This window comes from Gracilinanus agilis, chromosome 2 (assembly GCF_016433145.1).
Source record: "Gracilinanus agilis isolate LMUSP501 chromosome 2, AgileGrace, whole genome shotgun sequence".
Lineage (NCBI taxonomy): Eukaryota > Metazoa > Chordata > Mammalia > Didelphimorphia > Didelphidae > Gracilinanus > Gracilinanus agilis.
Window position 1 is genome coordinate 672,505,262 of NC_058131.1, and position 21,609 is coordinate 672,526,870.

Sequence of the window (21,609 nt, forward strand, 5' to 3'; positions counted from 1 at the left end):
GATTTCATTTTTGTCCTTGGAGCTAGTGATGCCTTTTATATAGTAGGTGCTTAATAATTGTTTGAAGGTCCAACCTTCCCAGCTTTCGTTAAATTTTCTTGATAGTCTTTGCTTCTCTTTTTCTTACTGTTATGTTTTTCAGGGTACATGTAAATCCTTCATCTCCATTCAACTACTGTAAGCCGGTACTACATAATTTTAAACATCTGTACCTCCAGTACCTGGCACACTGTAGGTGCTTAATAAGTGGTTGAGGTAAAATGAAATTTCTTCACCTCTGTGGGCTTCTTTCCTAGACAGAATCTGATACTTGCATGTAAATATACTTCATAAAGAATGATAGAAACTTTAAGGCATTATTGTTGTTATTCTTAAAAAACAACTGATGTACAATTAATTTATATCAAAGGAAGAAGTGTTCTTTCACAGTGCTGGAGAAGGGAGCGGAGGATGTCCAAACTGACTCCATTCTTTGAAATTTGTGGAATATGTAGATCTAGGTGAACATGTTATTATTTGTTTATGCATTTAGTATTCGTAGAAAATACCAACAAACCAGAAACTAAACCAAATGTAGGGGAAAAACACCCAAATATAAAGTATTTACTTTGACCAAATAGAAAAAAGATCTAATTATAACATTTTAAGAATAACAAAAACCAAAATATTTTCTGTTCCACTCTAAATAAATATACTTCTATGATTGTGATCAACATCATTCCATTAATTTCAAGTTCTAACAGTTTTTTTTTTTTGGACTTCTATTCCTTATAGCATCATAGTATTCCATAATATTAATACTAAATTTATTCAATCATTCCTGATAATGGTTACAAAAATTACTCATTAAAAACTAATTATGGGGGCAGCTGGGTAGCTCAGTGGATTGGGAGCCAGGCCTAGAGACAGGAGGTCCTAGGTTCAAATCCGGTCTCAGACACTTCCCAGCTGTGTGACCCTGGGTAAGTCACTTGACCCCCATTGCCTACCCTTACCACTCTTCCACCTATAAGTCAATACACAGAAGTTAAGGGTTTAAAATAAAAAAACAAAAAACAAAAAAAACTAATTATGGGGCAGCTAGGTGGCTTATTGGACAGAGCCAGGCCTGGAGATAGAAGAGCCTGGGTTCAAATCTGGCCTCGGATACTTCCTAGCTGTGTGACCCTAGGCAAGTCATTTAACTCTTAACTGCCTAGCTTGTGTCTCTCTTCTGCTTTAGAAATGATACTTAATATCATTTCTAAGAGAAAAGGTAATGGTTAAAAAAACCAAAAAGCTAATTTTTTGTATAGGCAGAATGGAATACAGATGAGCTATTTTCATATTGGGTGCCTTCCCCCTCCCTTTTTGGTCAAATGGTATGACTGCTTCAGAACAGAGTATCCCCAATTTAGTGCAGTTTTAACTTATTAAAATCCCCAGCAGCTCACAGTCTGGCAGTTTCCCTGAAGACCTGTCAATGCTTTACTGCAGTATTTCTAAGTCTTAATCTGAACTTCCTTACATGGGATTGCTAATAACATGAATTTCATCCTACAGAAATAACTTGGGTCCTTTTGGCCATTTCTCCGATAAGGAATGCATTACTGAAAGGATGAAGAAGGCAGGGCCAAAACCTTCCTATCCCTAAAAGTGAACCAGTAGAGGCTGGCTGACCTTATATCAGGGATATGCTACCTAGTGGCCCAGCCCAGGTAACTTTTAAAGGATTTCTTAAATCTATTGTCTTTTAAAAGAAAGACCATCTTGCTAAATCTAAACATTTAAAGACAATGGCTGTGTAAGTTCATTAGCTAAATATGTGTAAAGTTACAAATGAAATAAAAAGGGAAAGGATAGTTAAGTCCTTTCACTGGAAAAATGGAAAATTTTCCTTGGTAATTAGAAGTTTTGATATGTGAAATCTTTTTAGAAATTGGATTGCTTCCTAAATATGAAACTTGCTTATTTTTAGTTGAGAAAAATAAACATGGAAATAAATAATTTGTCTCTAGCCTGGACGTGCTTTCAGCTACAGAGCAACTCATGTTTTGATTCCAAGGTCCTCTATTGACTTAGGATGTGACCATGGGCAGGTCTTTAACTGTTCTGTTCTCAACTTCACATTTACTAAACAGGATCAATACCAAGTATCAGGCAGTATTTGTTAAAGCATTCAGAACTCGTGAAATCAAGAGACAATCAGTACCAGGATTTTACTTATTTATTAATTTGGTCTAAGTAGGTCAGTTGTTAAGTCATTAAAAAAAAAAAAAAGGAACCCAACCTAAAACAACAAAGACACTTTCTAAAAGGCAAAAATTTGCACATGGTCCAAAAATGTTGTACATAACTCTGGGACTTCAAGAGGAATAACAGGACTAGCTGTCCCTGTTCAGGATGTCCTAAACACTGGAGAAGAAACCTATTCAGGCTTTGGTGAAGAAACTTCATCCATTTGCACACAAACAGTGAAACATACCATCATTTGCTTATGAGAAATGGTTTTGTTTCCTCACTGACAACAAAGCAATTTAACCTCCTCCCCCTTTTCAAATCCCTGAGACTTTGAAAGGATAAAGAAACCAATTTGAAGCTCTTTGAAAGGATTTCTTTGCCACAGAACAGCTTGAATCCAGCAGTGAGAAGGGCCCTAGATTTCTGGGTTTAAAAGGATCCTGCTGTTTCATTTCTACACTGTGCCAACATGAAAATGGCAAGTCCCTTTCCAAGCATTCAGCATGCAGTCAACAAGGTCATGTCATAAAAAGGTGATGTATCTAATGACAGAAAATAAGGGCTAACATTTTTTTCTGTTCTTCATTTGGAGCTCTTCTGGTTATAATCCCATTTATCTTCTAAAGGAACTGCTATCTTTCACACCTATTTATTCTGACCTTGACTTGGTGATATGGTCTAATCCTAGAATGATTGACAATGTGGAGTCTTCTCAACAGACCACTTTGGCCACATCCACAACTTGTTGAGTGAAGTTTCCTAAAAATCCCTCAAACCCCAAATGGAAACCTTCCAATTCTTTGAAACTGATTGTCTCACTTAAGCCAATCTCCAGTGGGTTCCTAGGGAAGAAAAATACTCCCTTGTAAGATAACCTAGTTAATTTGTAGTGTTTTTTTTCCCCCTCTTCCCCATAGGTGTTTCAGCTTACATGAAATATAGTTTATTACAGAGGCACCAAGTGTGAATGTGAGCAAACCATTTCATATGCAGCTCTAAACCCTGGATCCAGAGGCTGTGCAGAAAAGACCCTCCCTAAATATGCCCTTGTTTGTATTCCAGAGGTAATCCCAGCATTGTCAGCCTGAGGAGGGTGTAAACCCCAGTAGCTGTTCAATGGGTTTGTACCGCCATTCATCAGCCTCTAGCTCTTCCACCAAGCCAGCCAGTTTTTCCATCCGAGCAACTTGCTGATCTGGAAGGGATTGAGGAAGTGAGATGTGGCATGGCAATATATGTCACACTAAGTAGTCAATGACTACAGAGATGCTCATTAATAAAATCAATAAATAATTTTCAGTCATCCTTCTTCTAGTCATTAAAAAAGCTTTACTTTATGCTGGTTTGACCATTTTACAAAGTTTTGACGTGCACAATTGATGCTTTCCAGAAAACAAACAAGTTTCAGGCCAACAAACAGACCAATCTTTCCTCCTCTCAACACCTACTTAGTCACTCTGAAGGCTTTCAATTTCATTAGTTCTCTACAAGTTGGAAGGCCTAGAAAGTTATAGCACATTTTCTTTTTCATTTATCAGTCCTATTGAATCCCAACGAGTCATAATATGCTTAGTGCTTGGGTTGGGAGGGTCAGGGAGCCAGCTCAACTGGTCCATGCTCAGTGAACAGCCATGAAAATGTCCTTGATTCATACACACAAAAGCCACAACAATGATGAGATATCTCTTCAAAAGTCCTCATTTATAGTCTATCCCTGAGAAAATGTACACTTCTAATTCCTTCTCTCTATCATAGTGCTTTGAATTCTATGATGCTAATGTCAGAGGTCATAGGAACCTAATATTTTCCGAAGCTAATGCCCTCAATGAAGAAATCATCTTGGGGGAGAAGTAGCCCAATGATCATGTTTATCATGTGTAATGTGATACAAAGATAGAGATAAATAACTAATTGCATAAACAAACACAAATAAAGTCACTAGGACTTAAATTACTAACACCTTAGGCTTTCTAAATGGAGGATCTTCAAAATTGGTAATGATGATCATGATAATTAAATCGGTACTCCAGAGACTGAAGAGTATAAAAATCAATGGAACATACAAAACCCAAAGAAGCTTACTACACTAGGACCTCAAGAAAATGTGACTACTCCAATTTCGGCTTTGGGTATTCATCATGTTTGGATCAAGACCTTGGAATGTCCAGCTGACTGGTAATTGAAGAAGTCTATTTAAATAGCCTTCTTGGCTGTTGGCAGCTTGCATCAGAGTGGCCTGACCTTTGGAGTTCTCTTTCTGTGGCCTCCACAGTCCATTGACCCTTACGCAGTCAAGTATGCAACACTCATGTACTTACCATGTTTCACCTGTTTAAGTGTAGATGCCACTTGATAGCTGAAAACAGACTCACAAAGGAATCTCTCTGAGCCATCTGTAAATAGGAAAACAAGATACTTTACCCCCAAGACTTTTATAGTTCTTGACAAACTGAGTAAATGCTGCTGATATGTTTGTGATTTTCTTTATGAGAACTAATTTCTAGGTCACTTTTTGGAGTTTCTATGTTTTTTAATTTCCTCACCTTTGGTAAGTGAGTCTTAAAAACATTTCTTAAAAAAGCAAAAGCAAATAATCCCACCCTAATGTCCTACTTAACGTCTTCCCCTCACAGCTAAACAGATTCTTTCTTCTAACCTTTTATGCACATAATTTGCTCTAAAGAGCACCCATGTGACCAATGGACCATAATAATATATCCCATTGCCCTGTAAAGTTCCTGAGACCCAAAGAAGTACAGAGGTATTACCTTAAGTTCAATTCCTTTCCATTAGAAGAAAGATCAAGTTGAAAACCAGCTGTAGTTGATCTCTGAGATGACTATGATATCCCTCCCTATAGCCAAAACACTGTTGGGTAATTTTATCCTTTAAATGCGGATTGTGACTTTGACTTTCCAAATAAGTCAAAACACTACAATTTTGATGGAGATAAGAATATGGTGCAATTTCTGAAACTAGCACTATGTCAATCCCAAGAAACAACACATAATGTGGCGACTGACTCATTCATGAAGTCAGCATAGAAATTGGTCTTGCAATGAAACAGGACTTGGAAACTTGTTATGAAACCAATGAATACATGCGACTTGCTATCTTGTAGGGGCTGTCAATACTACCAAAATGTTGTATGTATGTAAAATAGAATATGACACCCTATTCTCCCCCAAGGAGAGCAGAAAGCATTTGCTGCAGTTGTGTTATTACAAAATCCTAAGATATGTGAAGGGGAGGGGGTGTTTGTCATAGCTGCCTTTTGTTAGTTGGCCATTTGTGATGGCCTCCCTGGGTCAAGCACTGACTGACTAATCAATCTTACACTGTTGTATCAACTTGGTGTTACATGACAAAGAGATGGGGCAATTCACTCTGTTCTACATATCATTTATACTTTATTTCAAAAGACAAAATAACAAAAAAGAAAACTACAAACATAGTATATAATGTAGCTTGACCACACAATGAAAGAGTGTAAAAGAACTGCTGAATTGGAAAGTTATGACACGTGGGTGTTAAATGCAACTTCTTCCCTACATCTTATCCAAAAAGTTTGAAATGAAACCCTTTTCACTAGTCATTTCATCCTCAACATCTGGCATTGTGTCCTGTATATAACATGCCTGCTGAACTGACTTGAACACTACTGATCTTCTATTCTTTAGGCTGTAGGCAGGCCACCCATACCACAATGAATCAACAAGCATTTATTATTAAGTGCCTACTATGTGTTAGGTGTTAGGATAGAGGATTCTATTACTTGAGTTTTTTGACTCATTTAATCTAATGCAAATGCTAAATCTGGGATGCAAGTAATTAAACTTCAAATTATAGATGGATTGAAGTGATTATTTGACACCAATGCTGAAATTTATTATAGTTCCCCTGGGCAACTAGTGCTCTAACATTTATTATTCTAAACATATCCTTGTTTAAACTAGCAAATTATGCCCGCAAAAGTCTTATTTTAGAAAGAGATAAGCACAGGGAATTAGGGCCATTGTCCCTGAGGACTTGGTTCTCTGTATTAGTATCCTGCTTGACTCAAATTGGAATACATAGAAGTTGTAAGGAGTAGGTCCAGATAGAGGGTAGTAGCTCCCACGCTTGTTTTTGTTGAATTACTCAGACAATTTGGATAAAATACTGCAGTATTTATAGACTTTTTATGATAAGAAACTTAAAAGTTAAAATTCTACAAAAAGCAGCATACCAATTTCAGTCCTTATTGTCACTATCCCTTTATATATGCTCTGATGTACCAAACAGATTTGCTGAGATCTACAACTTTGTATTAACCACGAAGTCTATCACTACCTACCCATATGCTATTAGATAGAATGATTATACCAATCTTAAGCCTGGAATTTCTCCAGAGAGGAGCTAGCCTATCATTCTCTTGCTTTGATTTTAGAAACTACAATCAAATCCCACAAAACATACTGAGTAAAGATAAATTAGCTTTTCTCTTAAGAGAAGAAGAAATGTTATAAAATAGGGAAAAGTTCAATTGCCCAAATAGAACAACCTCCACCAACTATTAACATTGCTAAAATAGCAATTTAAAAGAGTATCACTTGATAACAGGAAATTAAACAATGAGCAATAATTTCTATTTACCTTGTATTTTAATACAAGGCTCTAAAGTGTTAAAAAAAATGTAGCCACTTGTGGGCTAGAAAGTACCATCTAACTAAGCTGCTTTTTAAAAGGGCAAGGAAAAACTAGAGCCTTGGGCAATCGACAGCCCACTTCTATACCTTTTGTATGAGGCTTCACAAGTCAGACAGCAGGTAAAGGAATCTTACCAGTTAGTTGTCTCACAGGGCAAACTGCAAGACATCTGGTTTATCTTAGAAGGATATCAAGAGGTCAGTGGAACCTGAGAAGGCACAATGGCTTAGTGGAAGTAAACTGTAGAATCAAGATATCTGAGATCTAATCCTCACTCTGCCACTAAGTCAGTGGCTGAGCTTGGCTAAATCACTTCCCTCCTCGGCCTATTTCCTCATCTTCAAAATGAAAGTACTAGATGAGATGATTCTCAAGGCTCCTCCTAATTTCTAACCCATTACTGTATAATTCTATTGGGATTTTAATCTATATTTCTGATATCAATCCTTAAAAACTTTTAATTGACAGGCAGACAAATCTCATTCATTTCATTCTGATATCAAAGTTAAAAAAAGATCCATGGATGACTAGATGGAGACTAATCATTTTACTTATTAAAAAAGCTAAATGAAATTAACATGGTAGGAGATTCTTACAAAGTGAACATCCTTATTACCCCTCAATTAATGAATGCTATCTTTATTCTAATGCTCTCAATTTGTTTTTTAAATTTATTTTTTTAATGAACAAAAATTTCTGCCCCTTCTCACTACCGAAAGAGAAAAACAAAACTCTTGTATCAAATATGAATAGTTAAGTAAAATTAATTCCCACATTAGCTATGTCCAAAAATTGTCTCAATCTGTACCCTGAGTCTATCATCTGTCAGGAGATGGGTAGCACATTTTGTTATAAGTCCTTTGGAATCACTGTTGGCCACTGAGTTGGTCAGAGTTAAGTCCTTCAAAGTTGTTAGTTTTTATAATGTTGTTATTGTATATATTGTTCTCCTATTTTTGATTACTTAACTTATTCTGCATCAGTTCATACAAGTCTTCCTAGGTTTCTCTGAAATTGTCCCAATTAGCATTTCTTACAGCATAATAGTATTTCTATTATGTTTACAGATCATAATTGTTTGGTCATTCCTCAAATGATGGGTACTTCTTGAATGTCCAGGTGTCCATTATGAAAAATGAGCTGCCATATACACTTTTGTGCATGAGTTCATTTTTGCTTTCTCTGATGTCTTTAGAATATTTGTCTAGTAGTGGTATTTCTGGGTTAAAGAGTATGGGCACAGTTCCAAACAGCTTTCCAGATTAGCTGTACTAATTCACAGCTCCACCAAAAGTTTGTTAATGTGCCTGTTTTCTTATAACTCCTCCAACATTTGTGATTTAATGTTCTCAATAGGACAAAAATGGTTAAGTAGAAACCATCTTTGGATTATTTCTAACAGTTTGTTTTCTAAAAGGTTTAGTAACATTTTCCAGATTTAGATAAAGCTTTATATCTAAGAAAATGAACCAATAACACTGTGAATGGAAACTTACTAGTTAATTTACTTAAATTTTAAGACTCATAAATTTACCCTATAAAACATACCTTTCCATAAAGTATAATGAGGTGGGAAAGGAACTGATGAAACCATAACTTAGAAGAACATTGTTTAGACTCAACGCAGATGGCTTTCCTTCCTCTTGTCTAATATTTGAGAGTACTGTGGTATACACTGAAAAGTGATGCTAATGATGTCAGACATGAAGATATCTATATTGAAAGCCAAGTTATTTTCTGTAACAAGAATGAAATGTTGCCAATTTTACTCATTTCTAAATCTAAACTGAGCTTCTTCTGCCTATGTAGAAGCTAGTAAAGCAATTAAACTTATAATTTGTTTTGAAGTCAAATTCCTAAGCACAGAGACTCTACTCCATATAACTCATACTACCATATGCGATGCTTAACAAACTTAACAAACAGAACCCTAGCCACAACTTGCCTATAGGGTCAATGATGCTACACAATATTCCGTCTAGCTCCAGACATCTATAAGACTGAAGCCCACATCAGAATTGTTATTAATCTCACTTCAGGAACAAAGAAAATCCTCCGTTTGACATTAGAGACCTTTATAACCTGGCTCCTTCCCATTTTTCCAGGATTATTTCCTTTCACACTCTGAAAATCAGCCACAATGGACTCTATTTCCTGACCCTGGGCATTTTCACTGCCTGATCACCATGCCTAGAATTTTCTCCTTCCTCATTTTTGTCTCCTTGCTTCCCTGAGGTCCCAACAACTAAAACCCTACCTTCTACAAGAAACTTTCCCCTAAGCCTCCTAATTCTAGTGCCGCCTCTCAGCTAGCTGATTCTCTCCAAATTATCCTGTATACGTCTTGTTTGTATATATAGTTGTTTGTGTGTTGACTTCCCTCATTGAGACTGCTTGAGTGCAGGGACTCTGTTTTTGCCATTTTCTGTGTTCCCAGGACCTAGCAGTGCCTGGCACATAGTAGGAGCTTAATAAATGCTTGTTCACTTGACTACACTGCTATATTACCCATTATATTAATAATACAAACCAAGTCTAGAAGTCTTCAAGGGCTTCATAGTTAACCCTCCTGCATTTTTCTTTCACAAATTACCTCTCTGCTTCCCCAGGTTAAAAGTACTGATTCCACAAGCAGATTCCTCATGCAGCAGATTTCACCTTTCTCATGTGTATAAGCAAAGAAAAATTTCCAAATGAATTTATAAATGTGAATACTGAAGGCTGTAATATCCAGAAGGACTACTTTGGAGGGAAAATAACTTCGTACCAAATAATATCTCATGTTTGTTTATGTAGTGCTTTAAGGTTTACAAAGTACTTTTTTCACACTAACTCTATGATGTAGCTAGTGAAAGTACAAATATTCTCATTTTATAGATGGGGGGGATGTGACTCAAGAAAGGTAAAATGATTAGCCACAGAGCTATTAAGGAGCGGAATCAGAATTGGACCGAGTTTTTCTGACTCCAAGTCCAGCCCTCTTTTCACAGACCACAAATGTTGCCTACCTCTTGTACATCCTAAACCTATCAAGGTGCCTAGATGCCCTGGTGACATTGCAGAAATAGCGAGATTAAAGGTCAATCTCCTACATACCAGAAAGAGGTTAGACATGATCAAAAGGGTTCCCATACCCCCAGGGTTAGCTCAGTTGGTTACTGCATTATACTAAAGAGGCTGAGATCCAGGGTTGATTTTCCCATTATGTCCAGTTACCTTTGCTCTTTTCCATGGCCACAGACTGCATCCCTAACCTTGGCCAGCTGTTTTGCAAATGTCTGCTGTTGGTCACAAGGAGGTCTGAATGAGAAAGTGAGGATGGTTCAATGTAAATCCATCTCTACCACTGGAAAAACTCAAAGCACATGTCCTGGCAGTGGGGTTAGTAATGCCATCTTTACATTTAGTCTATGTTAAGATTAAATTTGTATACATAGTCAAAAGTTTATATTAGGGTTATTTTCATCTCCTAGGTAATGGGGTTTATTTTTCTTTAATTTGGTAAGCTAAAAAAAATTTACAACCTGCTAACTAGAGGTAAGAGAATTTTCATGCTTTGGAGTGGATGTTGCCTGGATGTTAGAGGCAAAACAGACAACTTGAAAATGAGGATGTTTTGTTCTGAGGCTGGTATATATCTGTCTACATTCCTTTTATAGATCCTTTACTATTTTAGTAATATTAATTACTGATCTGAATCTAATTATTCAGCAAAAAGTAAGAATATGATCACCTTCTAGCATTTCTCCAGCTCCTTTGGGGTAGGTGAAAAGGGCTTTCCGTGGTGGGGCAAGGTCTGAGACACTAAAGCCAGATCCAGTTACAGAACTTCCACTGACCCCTCCAGCTGAGGAGGAGGATGAAGAAGCAGCCATCTTTTTTCTAGTGAGAGAGAGAGAGAGAGAGAGAGAGAGAGAGAAACAAACCAAAACACAGCAGTTGTTAAGTTTAAGGAAGAGAGAATTAGAGGACTGAACTCAGTTCTGGGCAGCAGCCAGTTCCAGTTCTTCTCTCATAGCCTTCCCAATTCTTAAGTCCTAGGTGAAATTCTGATTCTTAGTTTGTAAGAGAAAATAAATTTGCTGGTAGTTGGCTTTCTTAAAAATAACAAAAACTGGGGGCAGCTGGGTAGCTCAGTGGATTGAGAGTCAGGCCTAGAGACCGGAGGCTCTGGGTTCAAACCCGGCCTCAGCCACTTCCCAGTTGTGTGGCCCTGGGCAAGTCACTTGACCCCCATTGCCCACCCTTACCAATCTTCCACCTATGAGACAATACACCGAAGTACAAGGGTTAAAAAAAAAAAAAAAAAAAAAAAAAAAAAAAATAACAAAAACAACAACCCACTACTACTACCACCAAAAAAAACCTCACAAACCCCCAAACTTTCCACTTTCTAAAAAGCACCATTATTGATCTCTTAAATGCAAACTCAAAATAGAAGATACGAACAATTTAAAGGTTATGACCCAGGTGCCAAAGCAGGCAGAGCTGATGTAACAATATGACTGGGGAAGAAACCAAACTATGTCATGAGAAAGTAAAGTATGCCAAGAAGAACAATTTGTCCTGTGTACACACTTATCATTCCATGCAAAAAAAAAAAAAAAACAACAACAACAAAAGAACTTGGTAAGAATTTCCAAGTAAATCTCAAGCCTCCTAGGTGAACTCTGGATTCCATCCCTGGGGTGACTTAATCAGTCCACAAATTATCAGCCATTTCCTTTTTAGAACTTGCAGATGTAATACTCAAAGTCATCACCTGGTGGCGACTCCAAGCTAAAAATATTCCTCATTAAGATTATTAAAAAAAAACAACCCATCAATATAATAGCCCATGAATGTTGAATATTCATGTTGGATTCAAGTGTCAGAAAAATAAAGGGTCCCAATGGCAACAGAAAAATTCCTATCCAACACATCAATTATTCACTACTGACATATATTTTTAAAAATACATTTTTGCTAGATATATTTGCATAGTGTCTTGCATATAGAAGGTACTTAAATGTTTGCTGACATGAATTGAATTGCATTTAAGAAAAGAAACTTTGGAGAAAAGGTCTCCTTTGAAGCGTGCCTATTTTCTGAAAAGGATTGTCTACTGTCTGGTATTCCATGGAAGGAAAGAAAAAGAAACAAAAGGCATTTCTAAAAAAAAATTCTGCTTCCTCACTTCTCTGATAATTAATAGGTTGTCAAAATTAGGGAACTTGGTTTCTGGCTTATACATGTGATATTGAAATAGGTTATGGGCAGTATAGAAATTGGTATAGCTGAGAGCCTATTAAAAGTGCATCTCATAGGAGGTCTTGGGTTCAAATGTGGCCTCAGACATGTCCTAGTTGTGTGACCCTGGGCAAGTCACTTAACCTGACTACCCAGCTTTTATTGCTCTTCTGCCTTAGAAATTCATAGGATCATAGGATATTAGAGTTGGAAGGACCATTAAAAGGAAAGGGAAGAAAATAAGCATTTACATAGCGCCTACTAGTGCACAGTGCCATTACAAACATCTTATTTGATTTTCACAACAACCCAAAAAAGTAGGTACAATTGTTATCCCTATTTTACAGTTAAGGAAACTGAAGAAAACAGAATTAAGGGACTTGCCCAGAGTCACACAGCTAGTAAGTGTCTGAGGCAGCATTTAAACTTACAGCTTCCTGACTCCAGGCCCAGTGCTCTGTACAATGTACTTTATAGATTGGAGGGGAAGGGGGCAGGTGTGGAACTGAATCATCCCCCACCCCCACCAGTGGAAATGAAATGCTAAAAGGGTATTAAGTAGCCAGGTCTGAATTGGAAACCAAGTCTTTTCACTGTAAATTTATTTTCTTTCTACATTACCATTGATGTCTTCTCAGTAATGCTTATGTTGATAATGAGCAAAATGATTAAAATGATGGCTGGTGAAAATGATGGTGATAGATATAATTTATGGTAAAAACCTTGGCTATACTGCACAAAAGCTGGGTCAGCAAAAAAGTCACTAGATAAAAAAGAGGGCTTTACAATATTTTTTGAATGCCATTGTCCAGTCTAGCAGGGGCTTAATAGGCAAAAGCCTAAATCTCCAAATAGTTGATATGAACTTTGATAATATGTACAAAGAAGGGAACCACAAACCACCCTTACCTTTTTGGAGAAATCAAAGCCCTCATTTTTCCACTGGTTTCACAATGTATATAAAATATTTTTATGTAAAGTTTACAAAAATTTAGATCTATTTTATCTGACTTTTTTTGGTACACACAGATAAGCACTTTATTCAATTTCAAAGGCAAAAACCCCAACCAAACATAAAAAACACCTTTCAGTTTGCAGATCAGGAAACCCAAGAGACTGCTATTGAAATAGCTTAAAAAAGTTGCCACAGTGAATTTTAAACTGAATATACTCAAAAGGGATTTTCTTTTACCATGTGTATTTAGAAATAACAGTCCTATTATCATCTAATTCAATTGACAAATAAAAAGTCCCCATATGCATTTCTAAAAAAATTCATCTTAAATCTTTATTTAATTAATTAAATTAGAATATTTTTCCATGGTTACATGATTCATGTTTTTTTCCCTCTCCCTTCTGGAGCCAATGAGCAACTCTACTGGGTTTTTACATGGATCATTGTTCAAAACCTATTTCCATATTATTAATATCTGCAACAAAGTGATCATTTAAAGTCAACGTCCTCAATCATATACCGTCAAAGTCTAACAATCATTATTGAGGTGAGGAGATTCAATTCGGCAAATTCTAACCCTTCATAAATGTTATATATTTTTTTTATTTAAATTTTCTTTTTAACCCTTGTACATCGGTGTATTGTCTCATAGGTGGAAGAGTGGTAAGGGTGGGCAATGGGGGTCAAGTGACTTGCCCAGGGTCACACAGCTGGGAAGTGGCTGAGGCCGGGTTTGAGCCTAGGACCTCCTGTCTCTAGGCCTGACTCTCACTCCACTGAGCTACCCAGCAGCCCCCAAATGTTATATTTTTTGAAGGTCATTATTTATAATGGAAGAGAAATTTAGTTAGAAGTCAATTTAATAATTCTCACTAATGTTTCATAGAAAGTATAGCTTTTTTGAACCAAAAACCAAAACTAAAAAAGACCTTAAAGATAATGTAGCATACCCTTTTTAGTTTTAAAAATTAATTTTTTTAATTTCTGAAAAATGCCTTTTCTTCCTATTGATCCCCATCCATTGGCAAAGAATGAAAAATAAAACCTGCTATAAACATAATGAGGAAATTCCTGTATTGGCCTTGTGCAAAAAAAGTCTCATTTCACTCTGAGTTGTGACTACTTCTCTAGCCATTCATCCTGTCAACTTCAAGTTTTTTTCACTGATTTCAAAATGAAAGCTCCCATAGCCCTCTATGTTAACTTTGACCGTGGGCTTGTGGGGGCCAAACATGAGTGAGCCTGGTCTGGCATGTTCTCAGTCTAAGTTTGCCAACCTGAGGACCATTTTGGGGGACTCGATCTGAAAGGTCTTCTGATAGGGCCTCTGGTCCTTTGGTTTTTGGGGCCCCTTTTGGTTTGGATATTTGTTCTTCCAGTGCTCCAACTCCTTACAGTATGCACATTTGATCTCAGTTCAGGGAGGCTTTCTGCTCACCACTCTTATTCTTCTGAGGGGATCTAGTTCATTGGGCAGGATCCAGGTTCCCTAAAGCAGCTGCCAGCGATGAGGCCTGGTGCCTCATGTGCTTCTGAGCCTCTTTTTCTGCCACCTCATACTGATTCATGAAAACCTTATTGGCCATCTCCAGCAATTGGGTAATGTCTATTCCTGCAAATCCTTCTAATTTCTGAAACTTCCTCTGGATGTTGGGGGGCCAATTGAGCCACAAAGGCTGCATTTACCACGGTTTGGTCATCAGGTGCCTTAAGATCAAAAGGGGTGTACACTCAGTATGGCTCACAGAGTCTCTCGAAGTCCTCGGGGGCCCTGTTCAGCTTCTGAGTTACCAGAGTGGTTTGTGAAAGATTGGTGGGGCGCTTCCCACCCTCTCTGACCCTTAGGAGCATATCTCTGTATCTCTGGAGGGCCGCCCACCCGCCATCAGTATTGAAATCCCAATTGGGCTGGACATCAGGGAAGGCATCTCTTGCCCAAGTATTGGCTTCCACCAGGATGTGCCACCTTTCTTCAGTACTGCAGAGACTGAGTAGGATTGTTGGCAATCATCCCAGGTGGGATGATGAGTGTGGAAGATGGACTCAAGGAGGTCCACTATGGCCTGGGGTTTCTCAGAGTAGGATGAGGTGTGGTGTTTCCAGTTTAGGGGATCAGTGGTGGTGAAAGGCTAACAGTATAGGATTGTGCAGCCAGGTTGGACCGTCCAGTGGTGGTGAAAGGCTAACAGTAAAGGATTGTGCAGCCAGGTTGGACCGTCCCATCTGGGTTGAACTGGGCTGGGCCCTGGGTCTCTCTGAGGGGCATTTGGAGTGCTGGGAGAGTCTGGTGGGTCACTGGGTTGGTCCTTTGGCTGATTTGCCCCCTGGGGGAGAGCTGGGGGTGGGTGGGGATACTGATGGGGGTGGTGTCTCAGGGACAGGATTATAGGCAAGGATGATGGGTGGTGGGGATGTATGGGGGTGGTTCTTCCTCTGGTGCCCCTTGGTGGATGGTAGTGCTCTTTCATGGGCAGGGAGTCTGGTTCACTAGAATCTTGGCCTACCCTACCTTTCCCTATACATATTCTGATCTAAGGAGTTCAACTGTGGGACTCTAACCAGGAATCTATGTATGGGAACTGATTGGGATGGCCTGGACTTCCTGTAATCACCCTAAAAATCTCTCTGATAGCCTCTAGGACTCTATAGAGTCCTCTCTGAGGGCCACCCTATCCCAAAGGTGGGCCAGTCTATTTCACAGAAGACTCAGTTTCCCTAGTGTCATTCTTTACTCTATAATCTTCATCAAAGCCCTTTCTAAAATTCTTGAGCATACATCCCAAGACAGCTGGCCTGGACAGGGTTCCTCCCATTTCCTAAGTGAATGGTGGAGGGCACAGACAGGGATTGGGAATGCCCCTTGTGGGACAACAACCAGATGCCTTCTTGCTTGTGTCCCTCGCGGGAACCTGGGTCTATCTTAGCTCATAGAATCCCAGGCATCAGTCACTGTGCCATATGACTGTGAGAATCAGGGTAAGTCCCACTCAGACTCCACAGCTTGTGCTGTGCTCAAAGGTTAAGCAGTTCCCCCACTCAGTAAGTCCTGAAATGGACAGGAGGGCCTGGCTATGGGCTCGGCTCTTGGGGCTTTACCTTGATTCAGATGTCTGTTGACTTGACACTGTTTCCTCTCTCACCCAGAGTCTGGTAGGCCTGGTGCATCTGAGACATGGGGACTGTGCCCGGTAAGAGCTCTGCGAAGTGGCAGGGGGTACCTCTCTTATTGGAGTGAGAGCCCAGTGGGCGCCACATGACCTTGCCCCACACGGGTGGCTCAAAGGGCCAGGGCAGTTGGGTTTCCCAGCCCATGCACCAAATATAGAAAAAGAGTCGGCAGGAAACACAAATGCTACTCATGAGATAGGATAGAGGATTTTTATTTATGCACAGGCCAGAGGAGCAATAAGTCTCCAAATTCTGAGCCTCCAATTCAGTCAGCACAAGTCATTTATACCCTTAGTAGGAGATTTACAGCTTGTTTAGCATTGGTGGATTCATATCTTGCGGTTTGGCTCTTGCTGCCCAGAAAGCAGATGCAATGGCAAAGCAAAGATTACAAAAGCTGAACACCATGGTGGAGATATGAGCTGGCTGTTTTCCTTTATCAGTGGTGGTGGTGGCAGGCAATGCCAGCCTGAATCCTATTCTTATCAGAATTGGTTCAAAGGGGAAGAATGAAAAAAACACATATAAACAAACAAACAAAAAACCTCACTCACTCAGGTATAGAAATTTATCTTGCCCAATAGGGAATTAGGAGAGGAAAAAGACAAGAAAAAGGAGATGAGGGTAGAATTATAAAAGGGAGAATAAGTTAAGGGAGGCAGTGGTCAGAAGCAAAAGAAAGATTTGAGAAGGGACATGATAAAAGGAGAAAGTGAGGGATTAACAGAAGAAAAATAGGATGGAGGGAAATGCAGTTAGTAATCATAACTGTGAATGTGAATGAGATGAACTCACTCATAAAAGAGAAGCAGATAGCAGAATGGTAGAAATCAGAATCCAACAATATGTTGTTTATAAGAGACACACTTGAAACAGAAAGAGACACCCAGAGTTAAAATAAAGGACTTGAGAAGAATTTATTATGCTTTAGCAGAAGGAAAAAAGGCTGAGGTAGCAATCATGCTCTCTCAGATAAAGTAAAAGCAAAAACAGAACTAATTAAAAGAGATAAGCAGTGAAATTATGTTTTGTTAAAAGGTACCACAGAGGGGGCAACTGGGTAGCTCAGTGGATTGAGAGTCAGGCCTAGAGACGGGAGGTCCTAGGTTCAAATCCGGCCTCAGACACTTCCCAGCTGTGTGACCCTGGGCAAGTCACTTGACCCCCATTGCCTACCCTTACCACTCTTCCACCTAGGAGACAATACACAGAAGTTAAGGGTTTAAAAAAAAAAAAAAAAAAGGTACCACAGAGAGCAACTAGGTGGCTTAGTGGATTGGAAGCTAGGCCTAGAGCCAGGAGGTCCTGGGTTTGAATCTGACCTCTGACACTTCCTAGCTGTGTGATCCTGGGCAAATCATTTAACCTCCTCCCCCTGTCTACCCCTTACCAGTTTTCTACCCAGAGAAAGTAGTTAAAAAAAAAGTACCATGGATAATTAAGTAATATAAAAAAATCTTAATATCAAGTTTCTCTGATATTCTCTGACCTAACTTCTCAACCATATAGGGAACTGAATCAAGTAAGAACCCAATTGATAAATGGTGAAAGGATATGAATAGGCAATTTTCAGAGGAAGAAATCAAAGCTATCTATAACCATATGGGAAAATGTTCTAAATCATCAGTGATTAGGAAGATACAAATTAAAACAACTCTGAGGCACCACCACCTGACATCTATCAGAAATTACAAATGCTAGAAGGGATGAGGAAAAATAGATATAATATTAAACTCTTGGTAAAATTTAAACTGTTTTAACCATTCTGGAAAACGATTTGGATTTAGGCCCAGTTTTAAAACTTTGATCTACAATGACATATGTAAAACCCAGTGGAATTGCACGTCAGCTATGGGAGGTGGGAAGGGGAAGGGAGAGAAAGAGCATGAATCTTGTAACCATGGGAAAATACCCTAAATTAATTAATTAAATAAAAATTTCCCCAAAAACCCAACAAAAAAACAACTTTCTCCAGCAATATCACTACCAGATCTGTATCCCAAAGAGATCCAAGAAAAAGAAAATGGACATATATGTGCAAAAATAATTTAAAAAATTTAAAAGAAAGAAACGCATTTAAAAAATACTCAACAACATTACCCTGAGAATGAGTCTATAGCAGTGATGGTAAACCTATGGCATGGGTGCCAAACATGGCATGCAGAGAGCTCTCTGTAGGCACAAGTGGCCACCTCTCCTCATCTCCAAAAGTTCCTTACTAGAAAGGCAGAGGGTCTTGGGTGGAGCTGCACCCCTCCCCACCATACCTGATGATATTGTTTCACATCCCTCACCCCTCTGCCCAGCAGCCCAATGGGAGCGCACAGGGGGCAAAGTGGGCGGCTCACAGGTGGGAGCTGGAGGAGAGCAGGGCACTCAGGCTCCTCCCCTCCCCCTCTTTACACTCACTGAAGACATTTCTTACTTCATCTGCCCCTCATCCAGAAGCCCAGGGGCAGCGCTTTCTCCCTCCCCTTTGTGGGGTAAGGGGAGGGGGGGGGAACTCTGCTCCAGTGGTCTGGGATCTGGGGTAGGGTTCAGCACTCTGTCTCTAAAAGGTTTACCATCACTGGTCTATAGGCTTCACTAGACTGCCAAAATGATCTATAACCCCCTTATACTCTAAGGTTTGAAAAGCTCTGTACTATGAGAAGGCACTGTGTTAACCACTGAAGAAGAGTCTAATTCTAGACACAATACTTTCCATGGATATACTGAAATATGGTCCTGTACAGATGGCTTACTCGTGGTCACTATTAATTTTCCCTAGCTACTTTGTTGACATGTGAATCACTAGATGGAACAAATTTTCACTGCTGTCTTATTTTTTTCCTCCTACTGAGAAGCCTTAAGGTCTTTCACATATTATTTTTTAACCCACTTATTCATTCCTCTTGAACTCCAGACTTTCTCTACCATAGCCCCAAAGTCTCTTTATTGTGGAAGCTTCTTCCAGCCCTGTAATCCATATAAGTATCCAGAGTCACCATAGCCTCTCCCTCTTTAACTAGAAGGCTCCTCCCAGAACCTCCATTTAAGAGGTGTACCCAGGCAAGCCAGGTCCAATTCTTGTCTAGGCTGCACTCAGGATTTTCTATGATCTCACTGAAAGAACAATCAGTTTGAAACATTTAAAAGGCAATTGGTGATGTTGGACCTAGGAGTGAAACTAGGACTAGATATAGGAATCTGGTAGTCATCTGATGAGGTAATGAAGTAAGAAAGTGCAGAGATAGAAGAGAAAGAGTCCTAGAAAAGAGGCTTAGGGTACATTTACATCTGGGGACAAGGTACGGACAATGTAAAATTGTTGGTTGGTTGGTCAGATAGTAGAATAATCAAAAAGTATCAAAAATTCCAAAGGCAGGAGAGGAGGTCAAGAAAGATAAGGATTAAGAAAAGGTAAGTAATTGAGAAGGGTTTTAAAGGATCTGTAAGAATTCAACAAATGGGTCTACTTTCCATTTGTCTGTAGATATGTCCCATCTCCTGCCTCAACATCTTTCTACAATTGGTCCTCTGTATGTACGCCCTTTCCACTTAGCCTCTTAAAATCTCTAGCTTCCTTCAGAGCAAGCACAGCTTGAAGTATAAGTCAGTCAACAACAAGCCTTTAAACCCTTATCATGTGGCAGGCATTGTGTTTAGGGTTACCAAGAAAGGCAAAAGACAGTCCCTGCCCTCAAAGAGTTCAAAATCTAATGGAAAGGACAACAAACAAACAATTAAGTACAAACAAACTATGTATAGGTTAAATGGGGAAAAAAAGGAAGGAGAAGGCACTAGAATTAAGAGTTGGAGAGGTATCATTTAAATTAATATGTGAGGCAAGCCAAGGTTGTCAGGAGGCAGATATAGAAGGAAAATTTCAAAAAGGGAGGGCAGCTAGAACCAGGAATGTTTTATTCATTGTACAGGTAGGAGGCCAATGTCACATATCAAAGAGTATATAGTAGGGGGTGAATAAGGTGTGAGAAAACTGGGGGGGGGGGGGAGAGAAGAGAAAGGAAGGGAAGGGGAAGGGAGGGGAGAGGAAAAGGATCCTGGAGCCAACATAAGTTTATTGAGTAGGTGGGGTGATATGGTCAGACCTGTGCTTTAGGAAAATCACTTTGATGGCTAAATGCAGGGTATAGGTTGGCCCACTGGCAGCTATTCCAATAATCTAGGCATGAGAGGATGAGGCTTGCCCTAGAGTGATGGCTATATCAGCAAAGGTGTAGAGGTAAGAAGTAGTGAGGACAGGGATGGTGATGTTCTTGGAAGGAATAAGAAATTTAGGAATAGGGGAAGGCTTGGGGAGAAAGATACTAAGTTCAGTTTGGGACATACTGAGTTTAAGATATCTACCAGACAGACTGGCTATGTAGATTTAGGAATCATCTGCATAGAGAAAATCATGGAATTCATAGGAACAGATGAGATCACCAACTGAAATAGTGGAGAAGAAAAGGCCCAGGACAGAGCCTTGGGAAAAAAACCAAGGCTAGTGGGTGTGGCCAGGTTTAAAAACCAGTGAAGGATACTGAGGAGTGGTCAGAAAAGTAGGAGAACCAGGAGAAGGAAGCATCACAAAAACCTAGAGGAGAGACTATCAAGGAGAAGAGGATGCCCAACAATATCAAAGGCTGCAGACAGGTAAGAAGGATGAGGATTGAGTGAAAAATATTAGATTGGCAATTAAGTGCTTACTGATAACTGTTGGAGAATGTAGTTTCAGTTGAATGATGAGACTGGAAATCAAACTATAAAGAAAAGAGAGGAATGGAAGTGAAGGCACCAATTTCAGACCAGCCTTCTCAGGCAGTATGGTCACAGCAAGGAGGAGAAATATGGAATTATAGTTATAGGGAATGGAAGAATTAAGTGAGGGGTTTTTGAGGCTAGTGGAGAGGCAGACACACTGGTGTATTTGTGGACAGTTGGGAAGCAACCAGTGGACAGGAAGGGCCTGGAGGCTTTTCAGGACCCTTCCTGTTGATCTCTTTCCTTCCGGAAATCTGTCTTTTTTCTTATTTGTGCAAGTGTTACATTCCTCCCCAGTCCTAGTAGACTATAAACTACTCCAGGGCAGAGATTGTCTTATGCCCCAAGCCTAGTTCAGTGTTTGTTGGGTGAAATTTATATGTTGAAGAAGTGGAGGGGGTGGACAAAGACACAAGGAACAACAAAATCGAAAGCATGGAGGTGGGTAAAGTGTGAGGTTGTTAGAAATGGCAAGAGGGAAAAGAAGCCAGGGCAGTGCCAAGTTAAGGCGTATGAACTTTCAAGGGTAAGCAATGGATAACCAGATATCTGCAGGATGAATAAGAAGAGGGGACAGTAGAGGGGAGAGGGAGACGTTAGGG

At 39.3% G+C, this 21,609-nt stretch overlaps 1 protein-coding gene across 2 annotated transcripts in view; it reads right to left on the reverse strand.

Annotated features, from left to right (window-relative positions):
* Positions 1–2,188: 2,188 nt before the first annotated feature.
* ANAPC16 (anaphase promoting complex subunit 16) overlaps positions 2,189–21,609 on the reverse strand; it is a 25,568-nt gene continuing 6,147 nt past the window's right edge. The window contains exons 2-5 of one of the 2 annotated variants that reach the window (XM_044659093.1): positions 10,643–10,791; positions 10,126–10,209; positions 4,539–4,613; positions 2,189–3,415 (exon numbers count right to left, since the gene is read on the reverse strand). In XM_044659093.1, coding sequence (XP_044515028.1) covers positions 3,300–3,415; positions 4,539–4,613; positions 10,126–10,209; positions 10,643–10,784 — 417 coding nt within the window. In that variant the 5' untranslated portion in view covers positions 10,785–10,791 and the 3' untranslated portion in view covers positions 2,189–3,299. The remainder of the gene's footprint in view (positions 3,416–4,538; positions 4,614–10,125; positions 10,210–10,642; positions 10,792–21,609) is intronic. The other variant, XM_044659094.1, reaches the window with a different exon arrangement.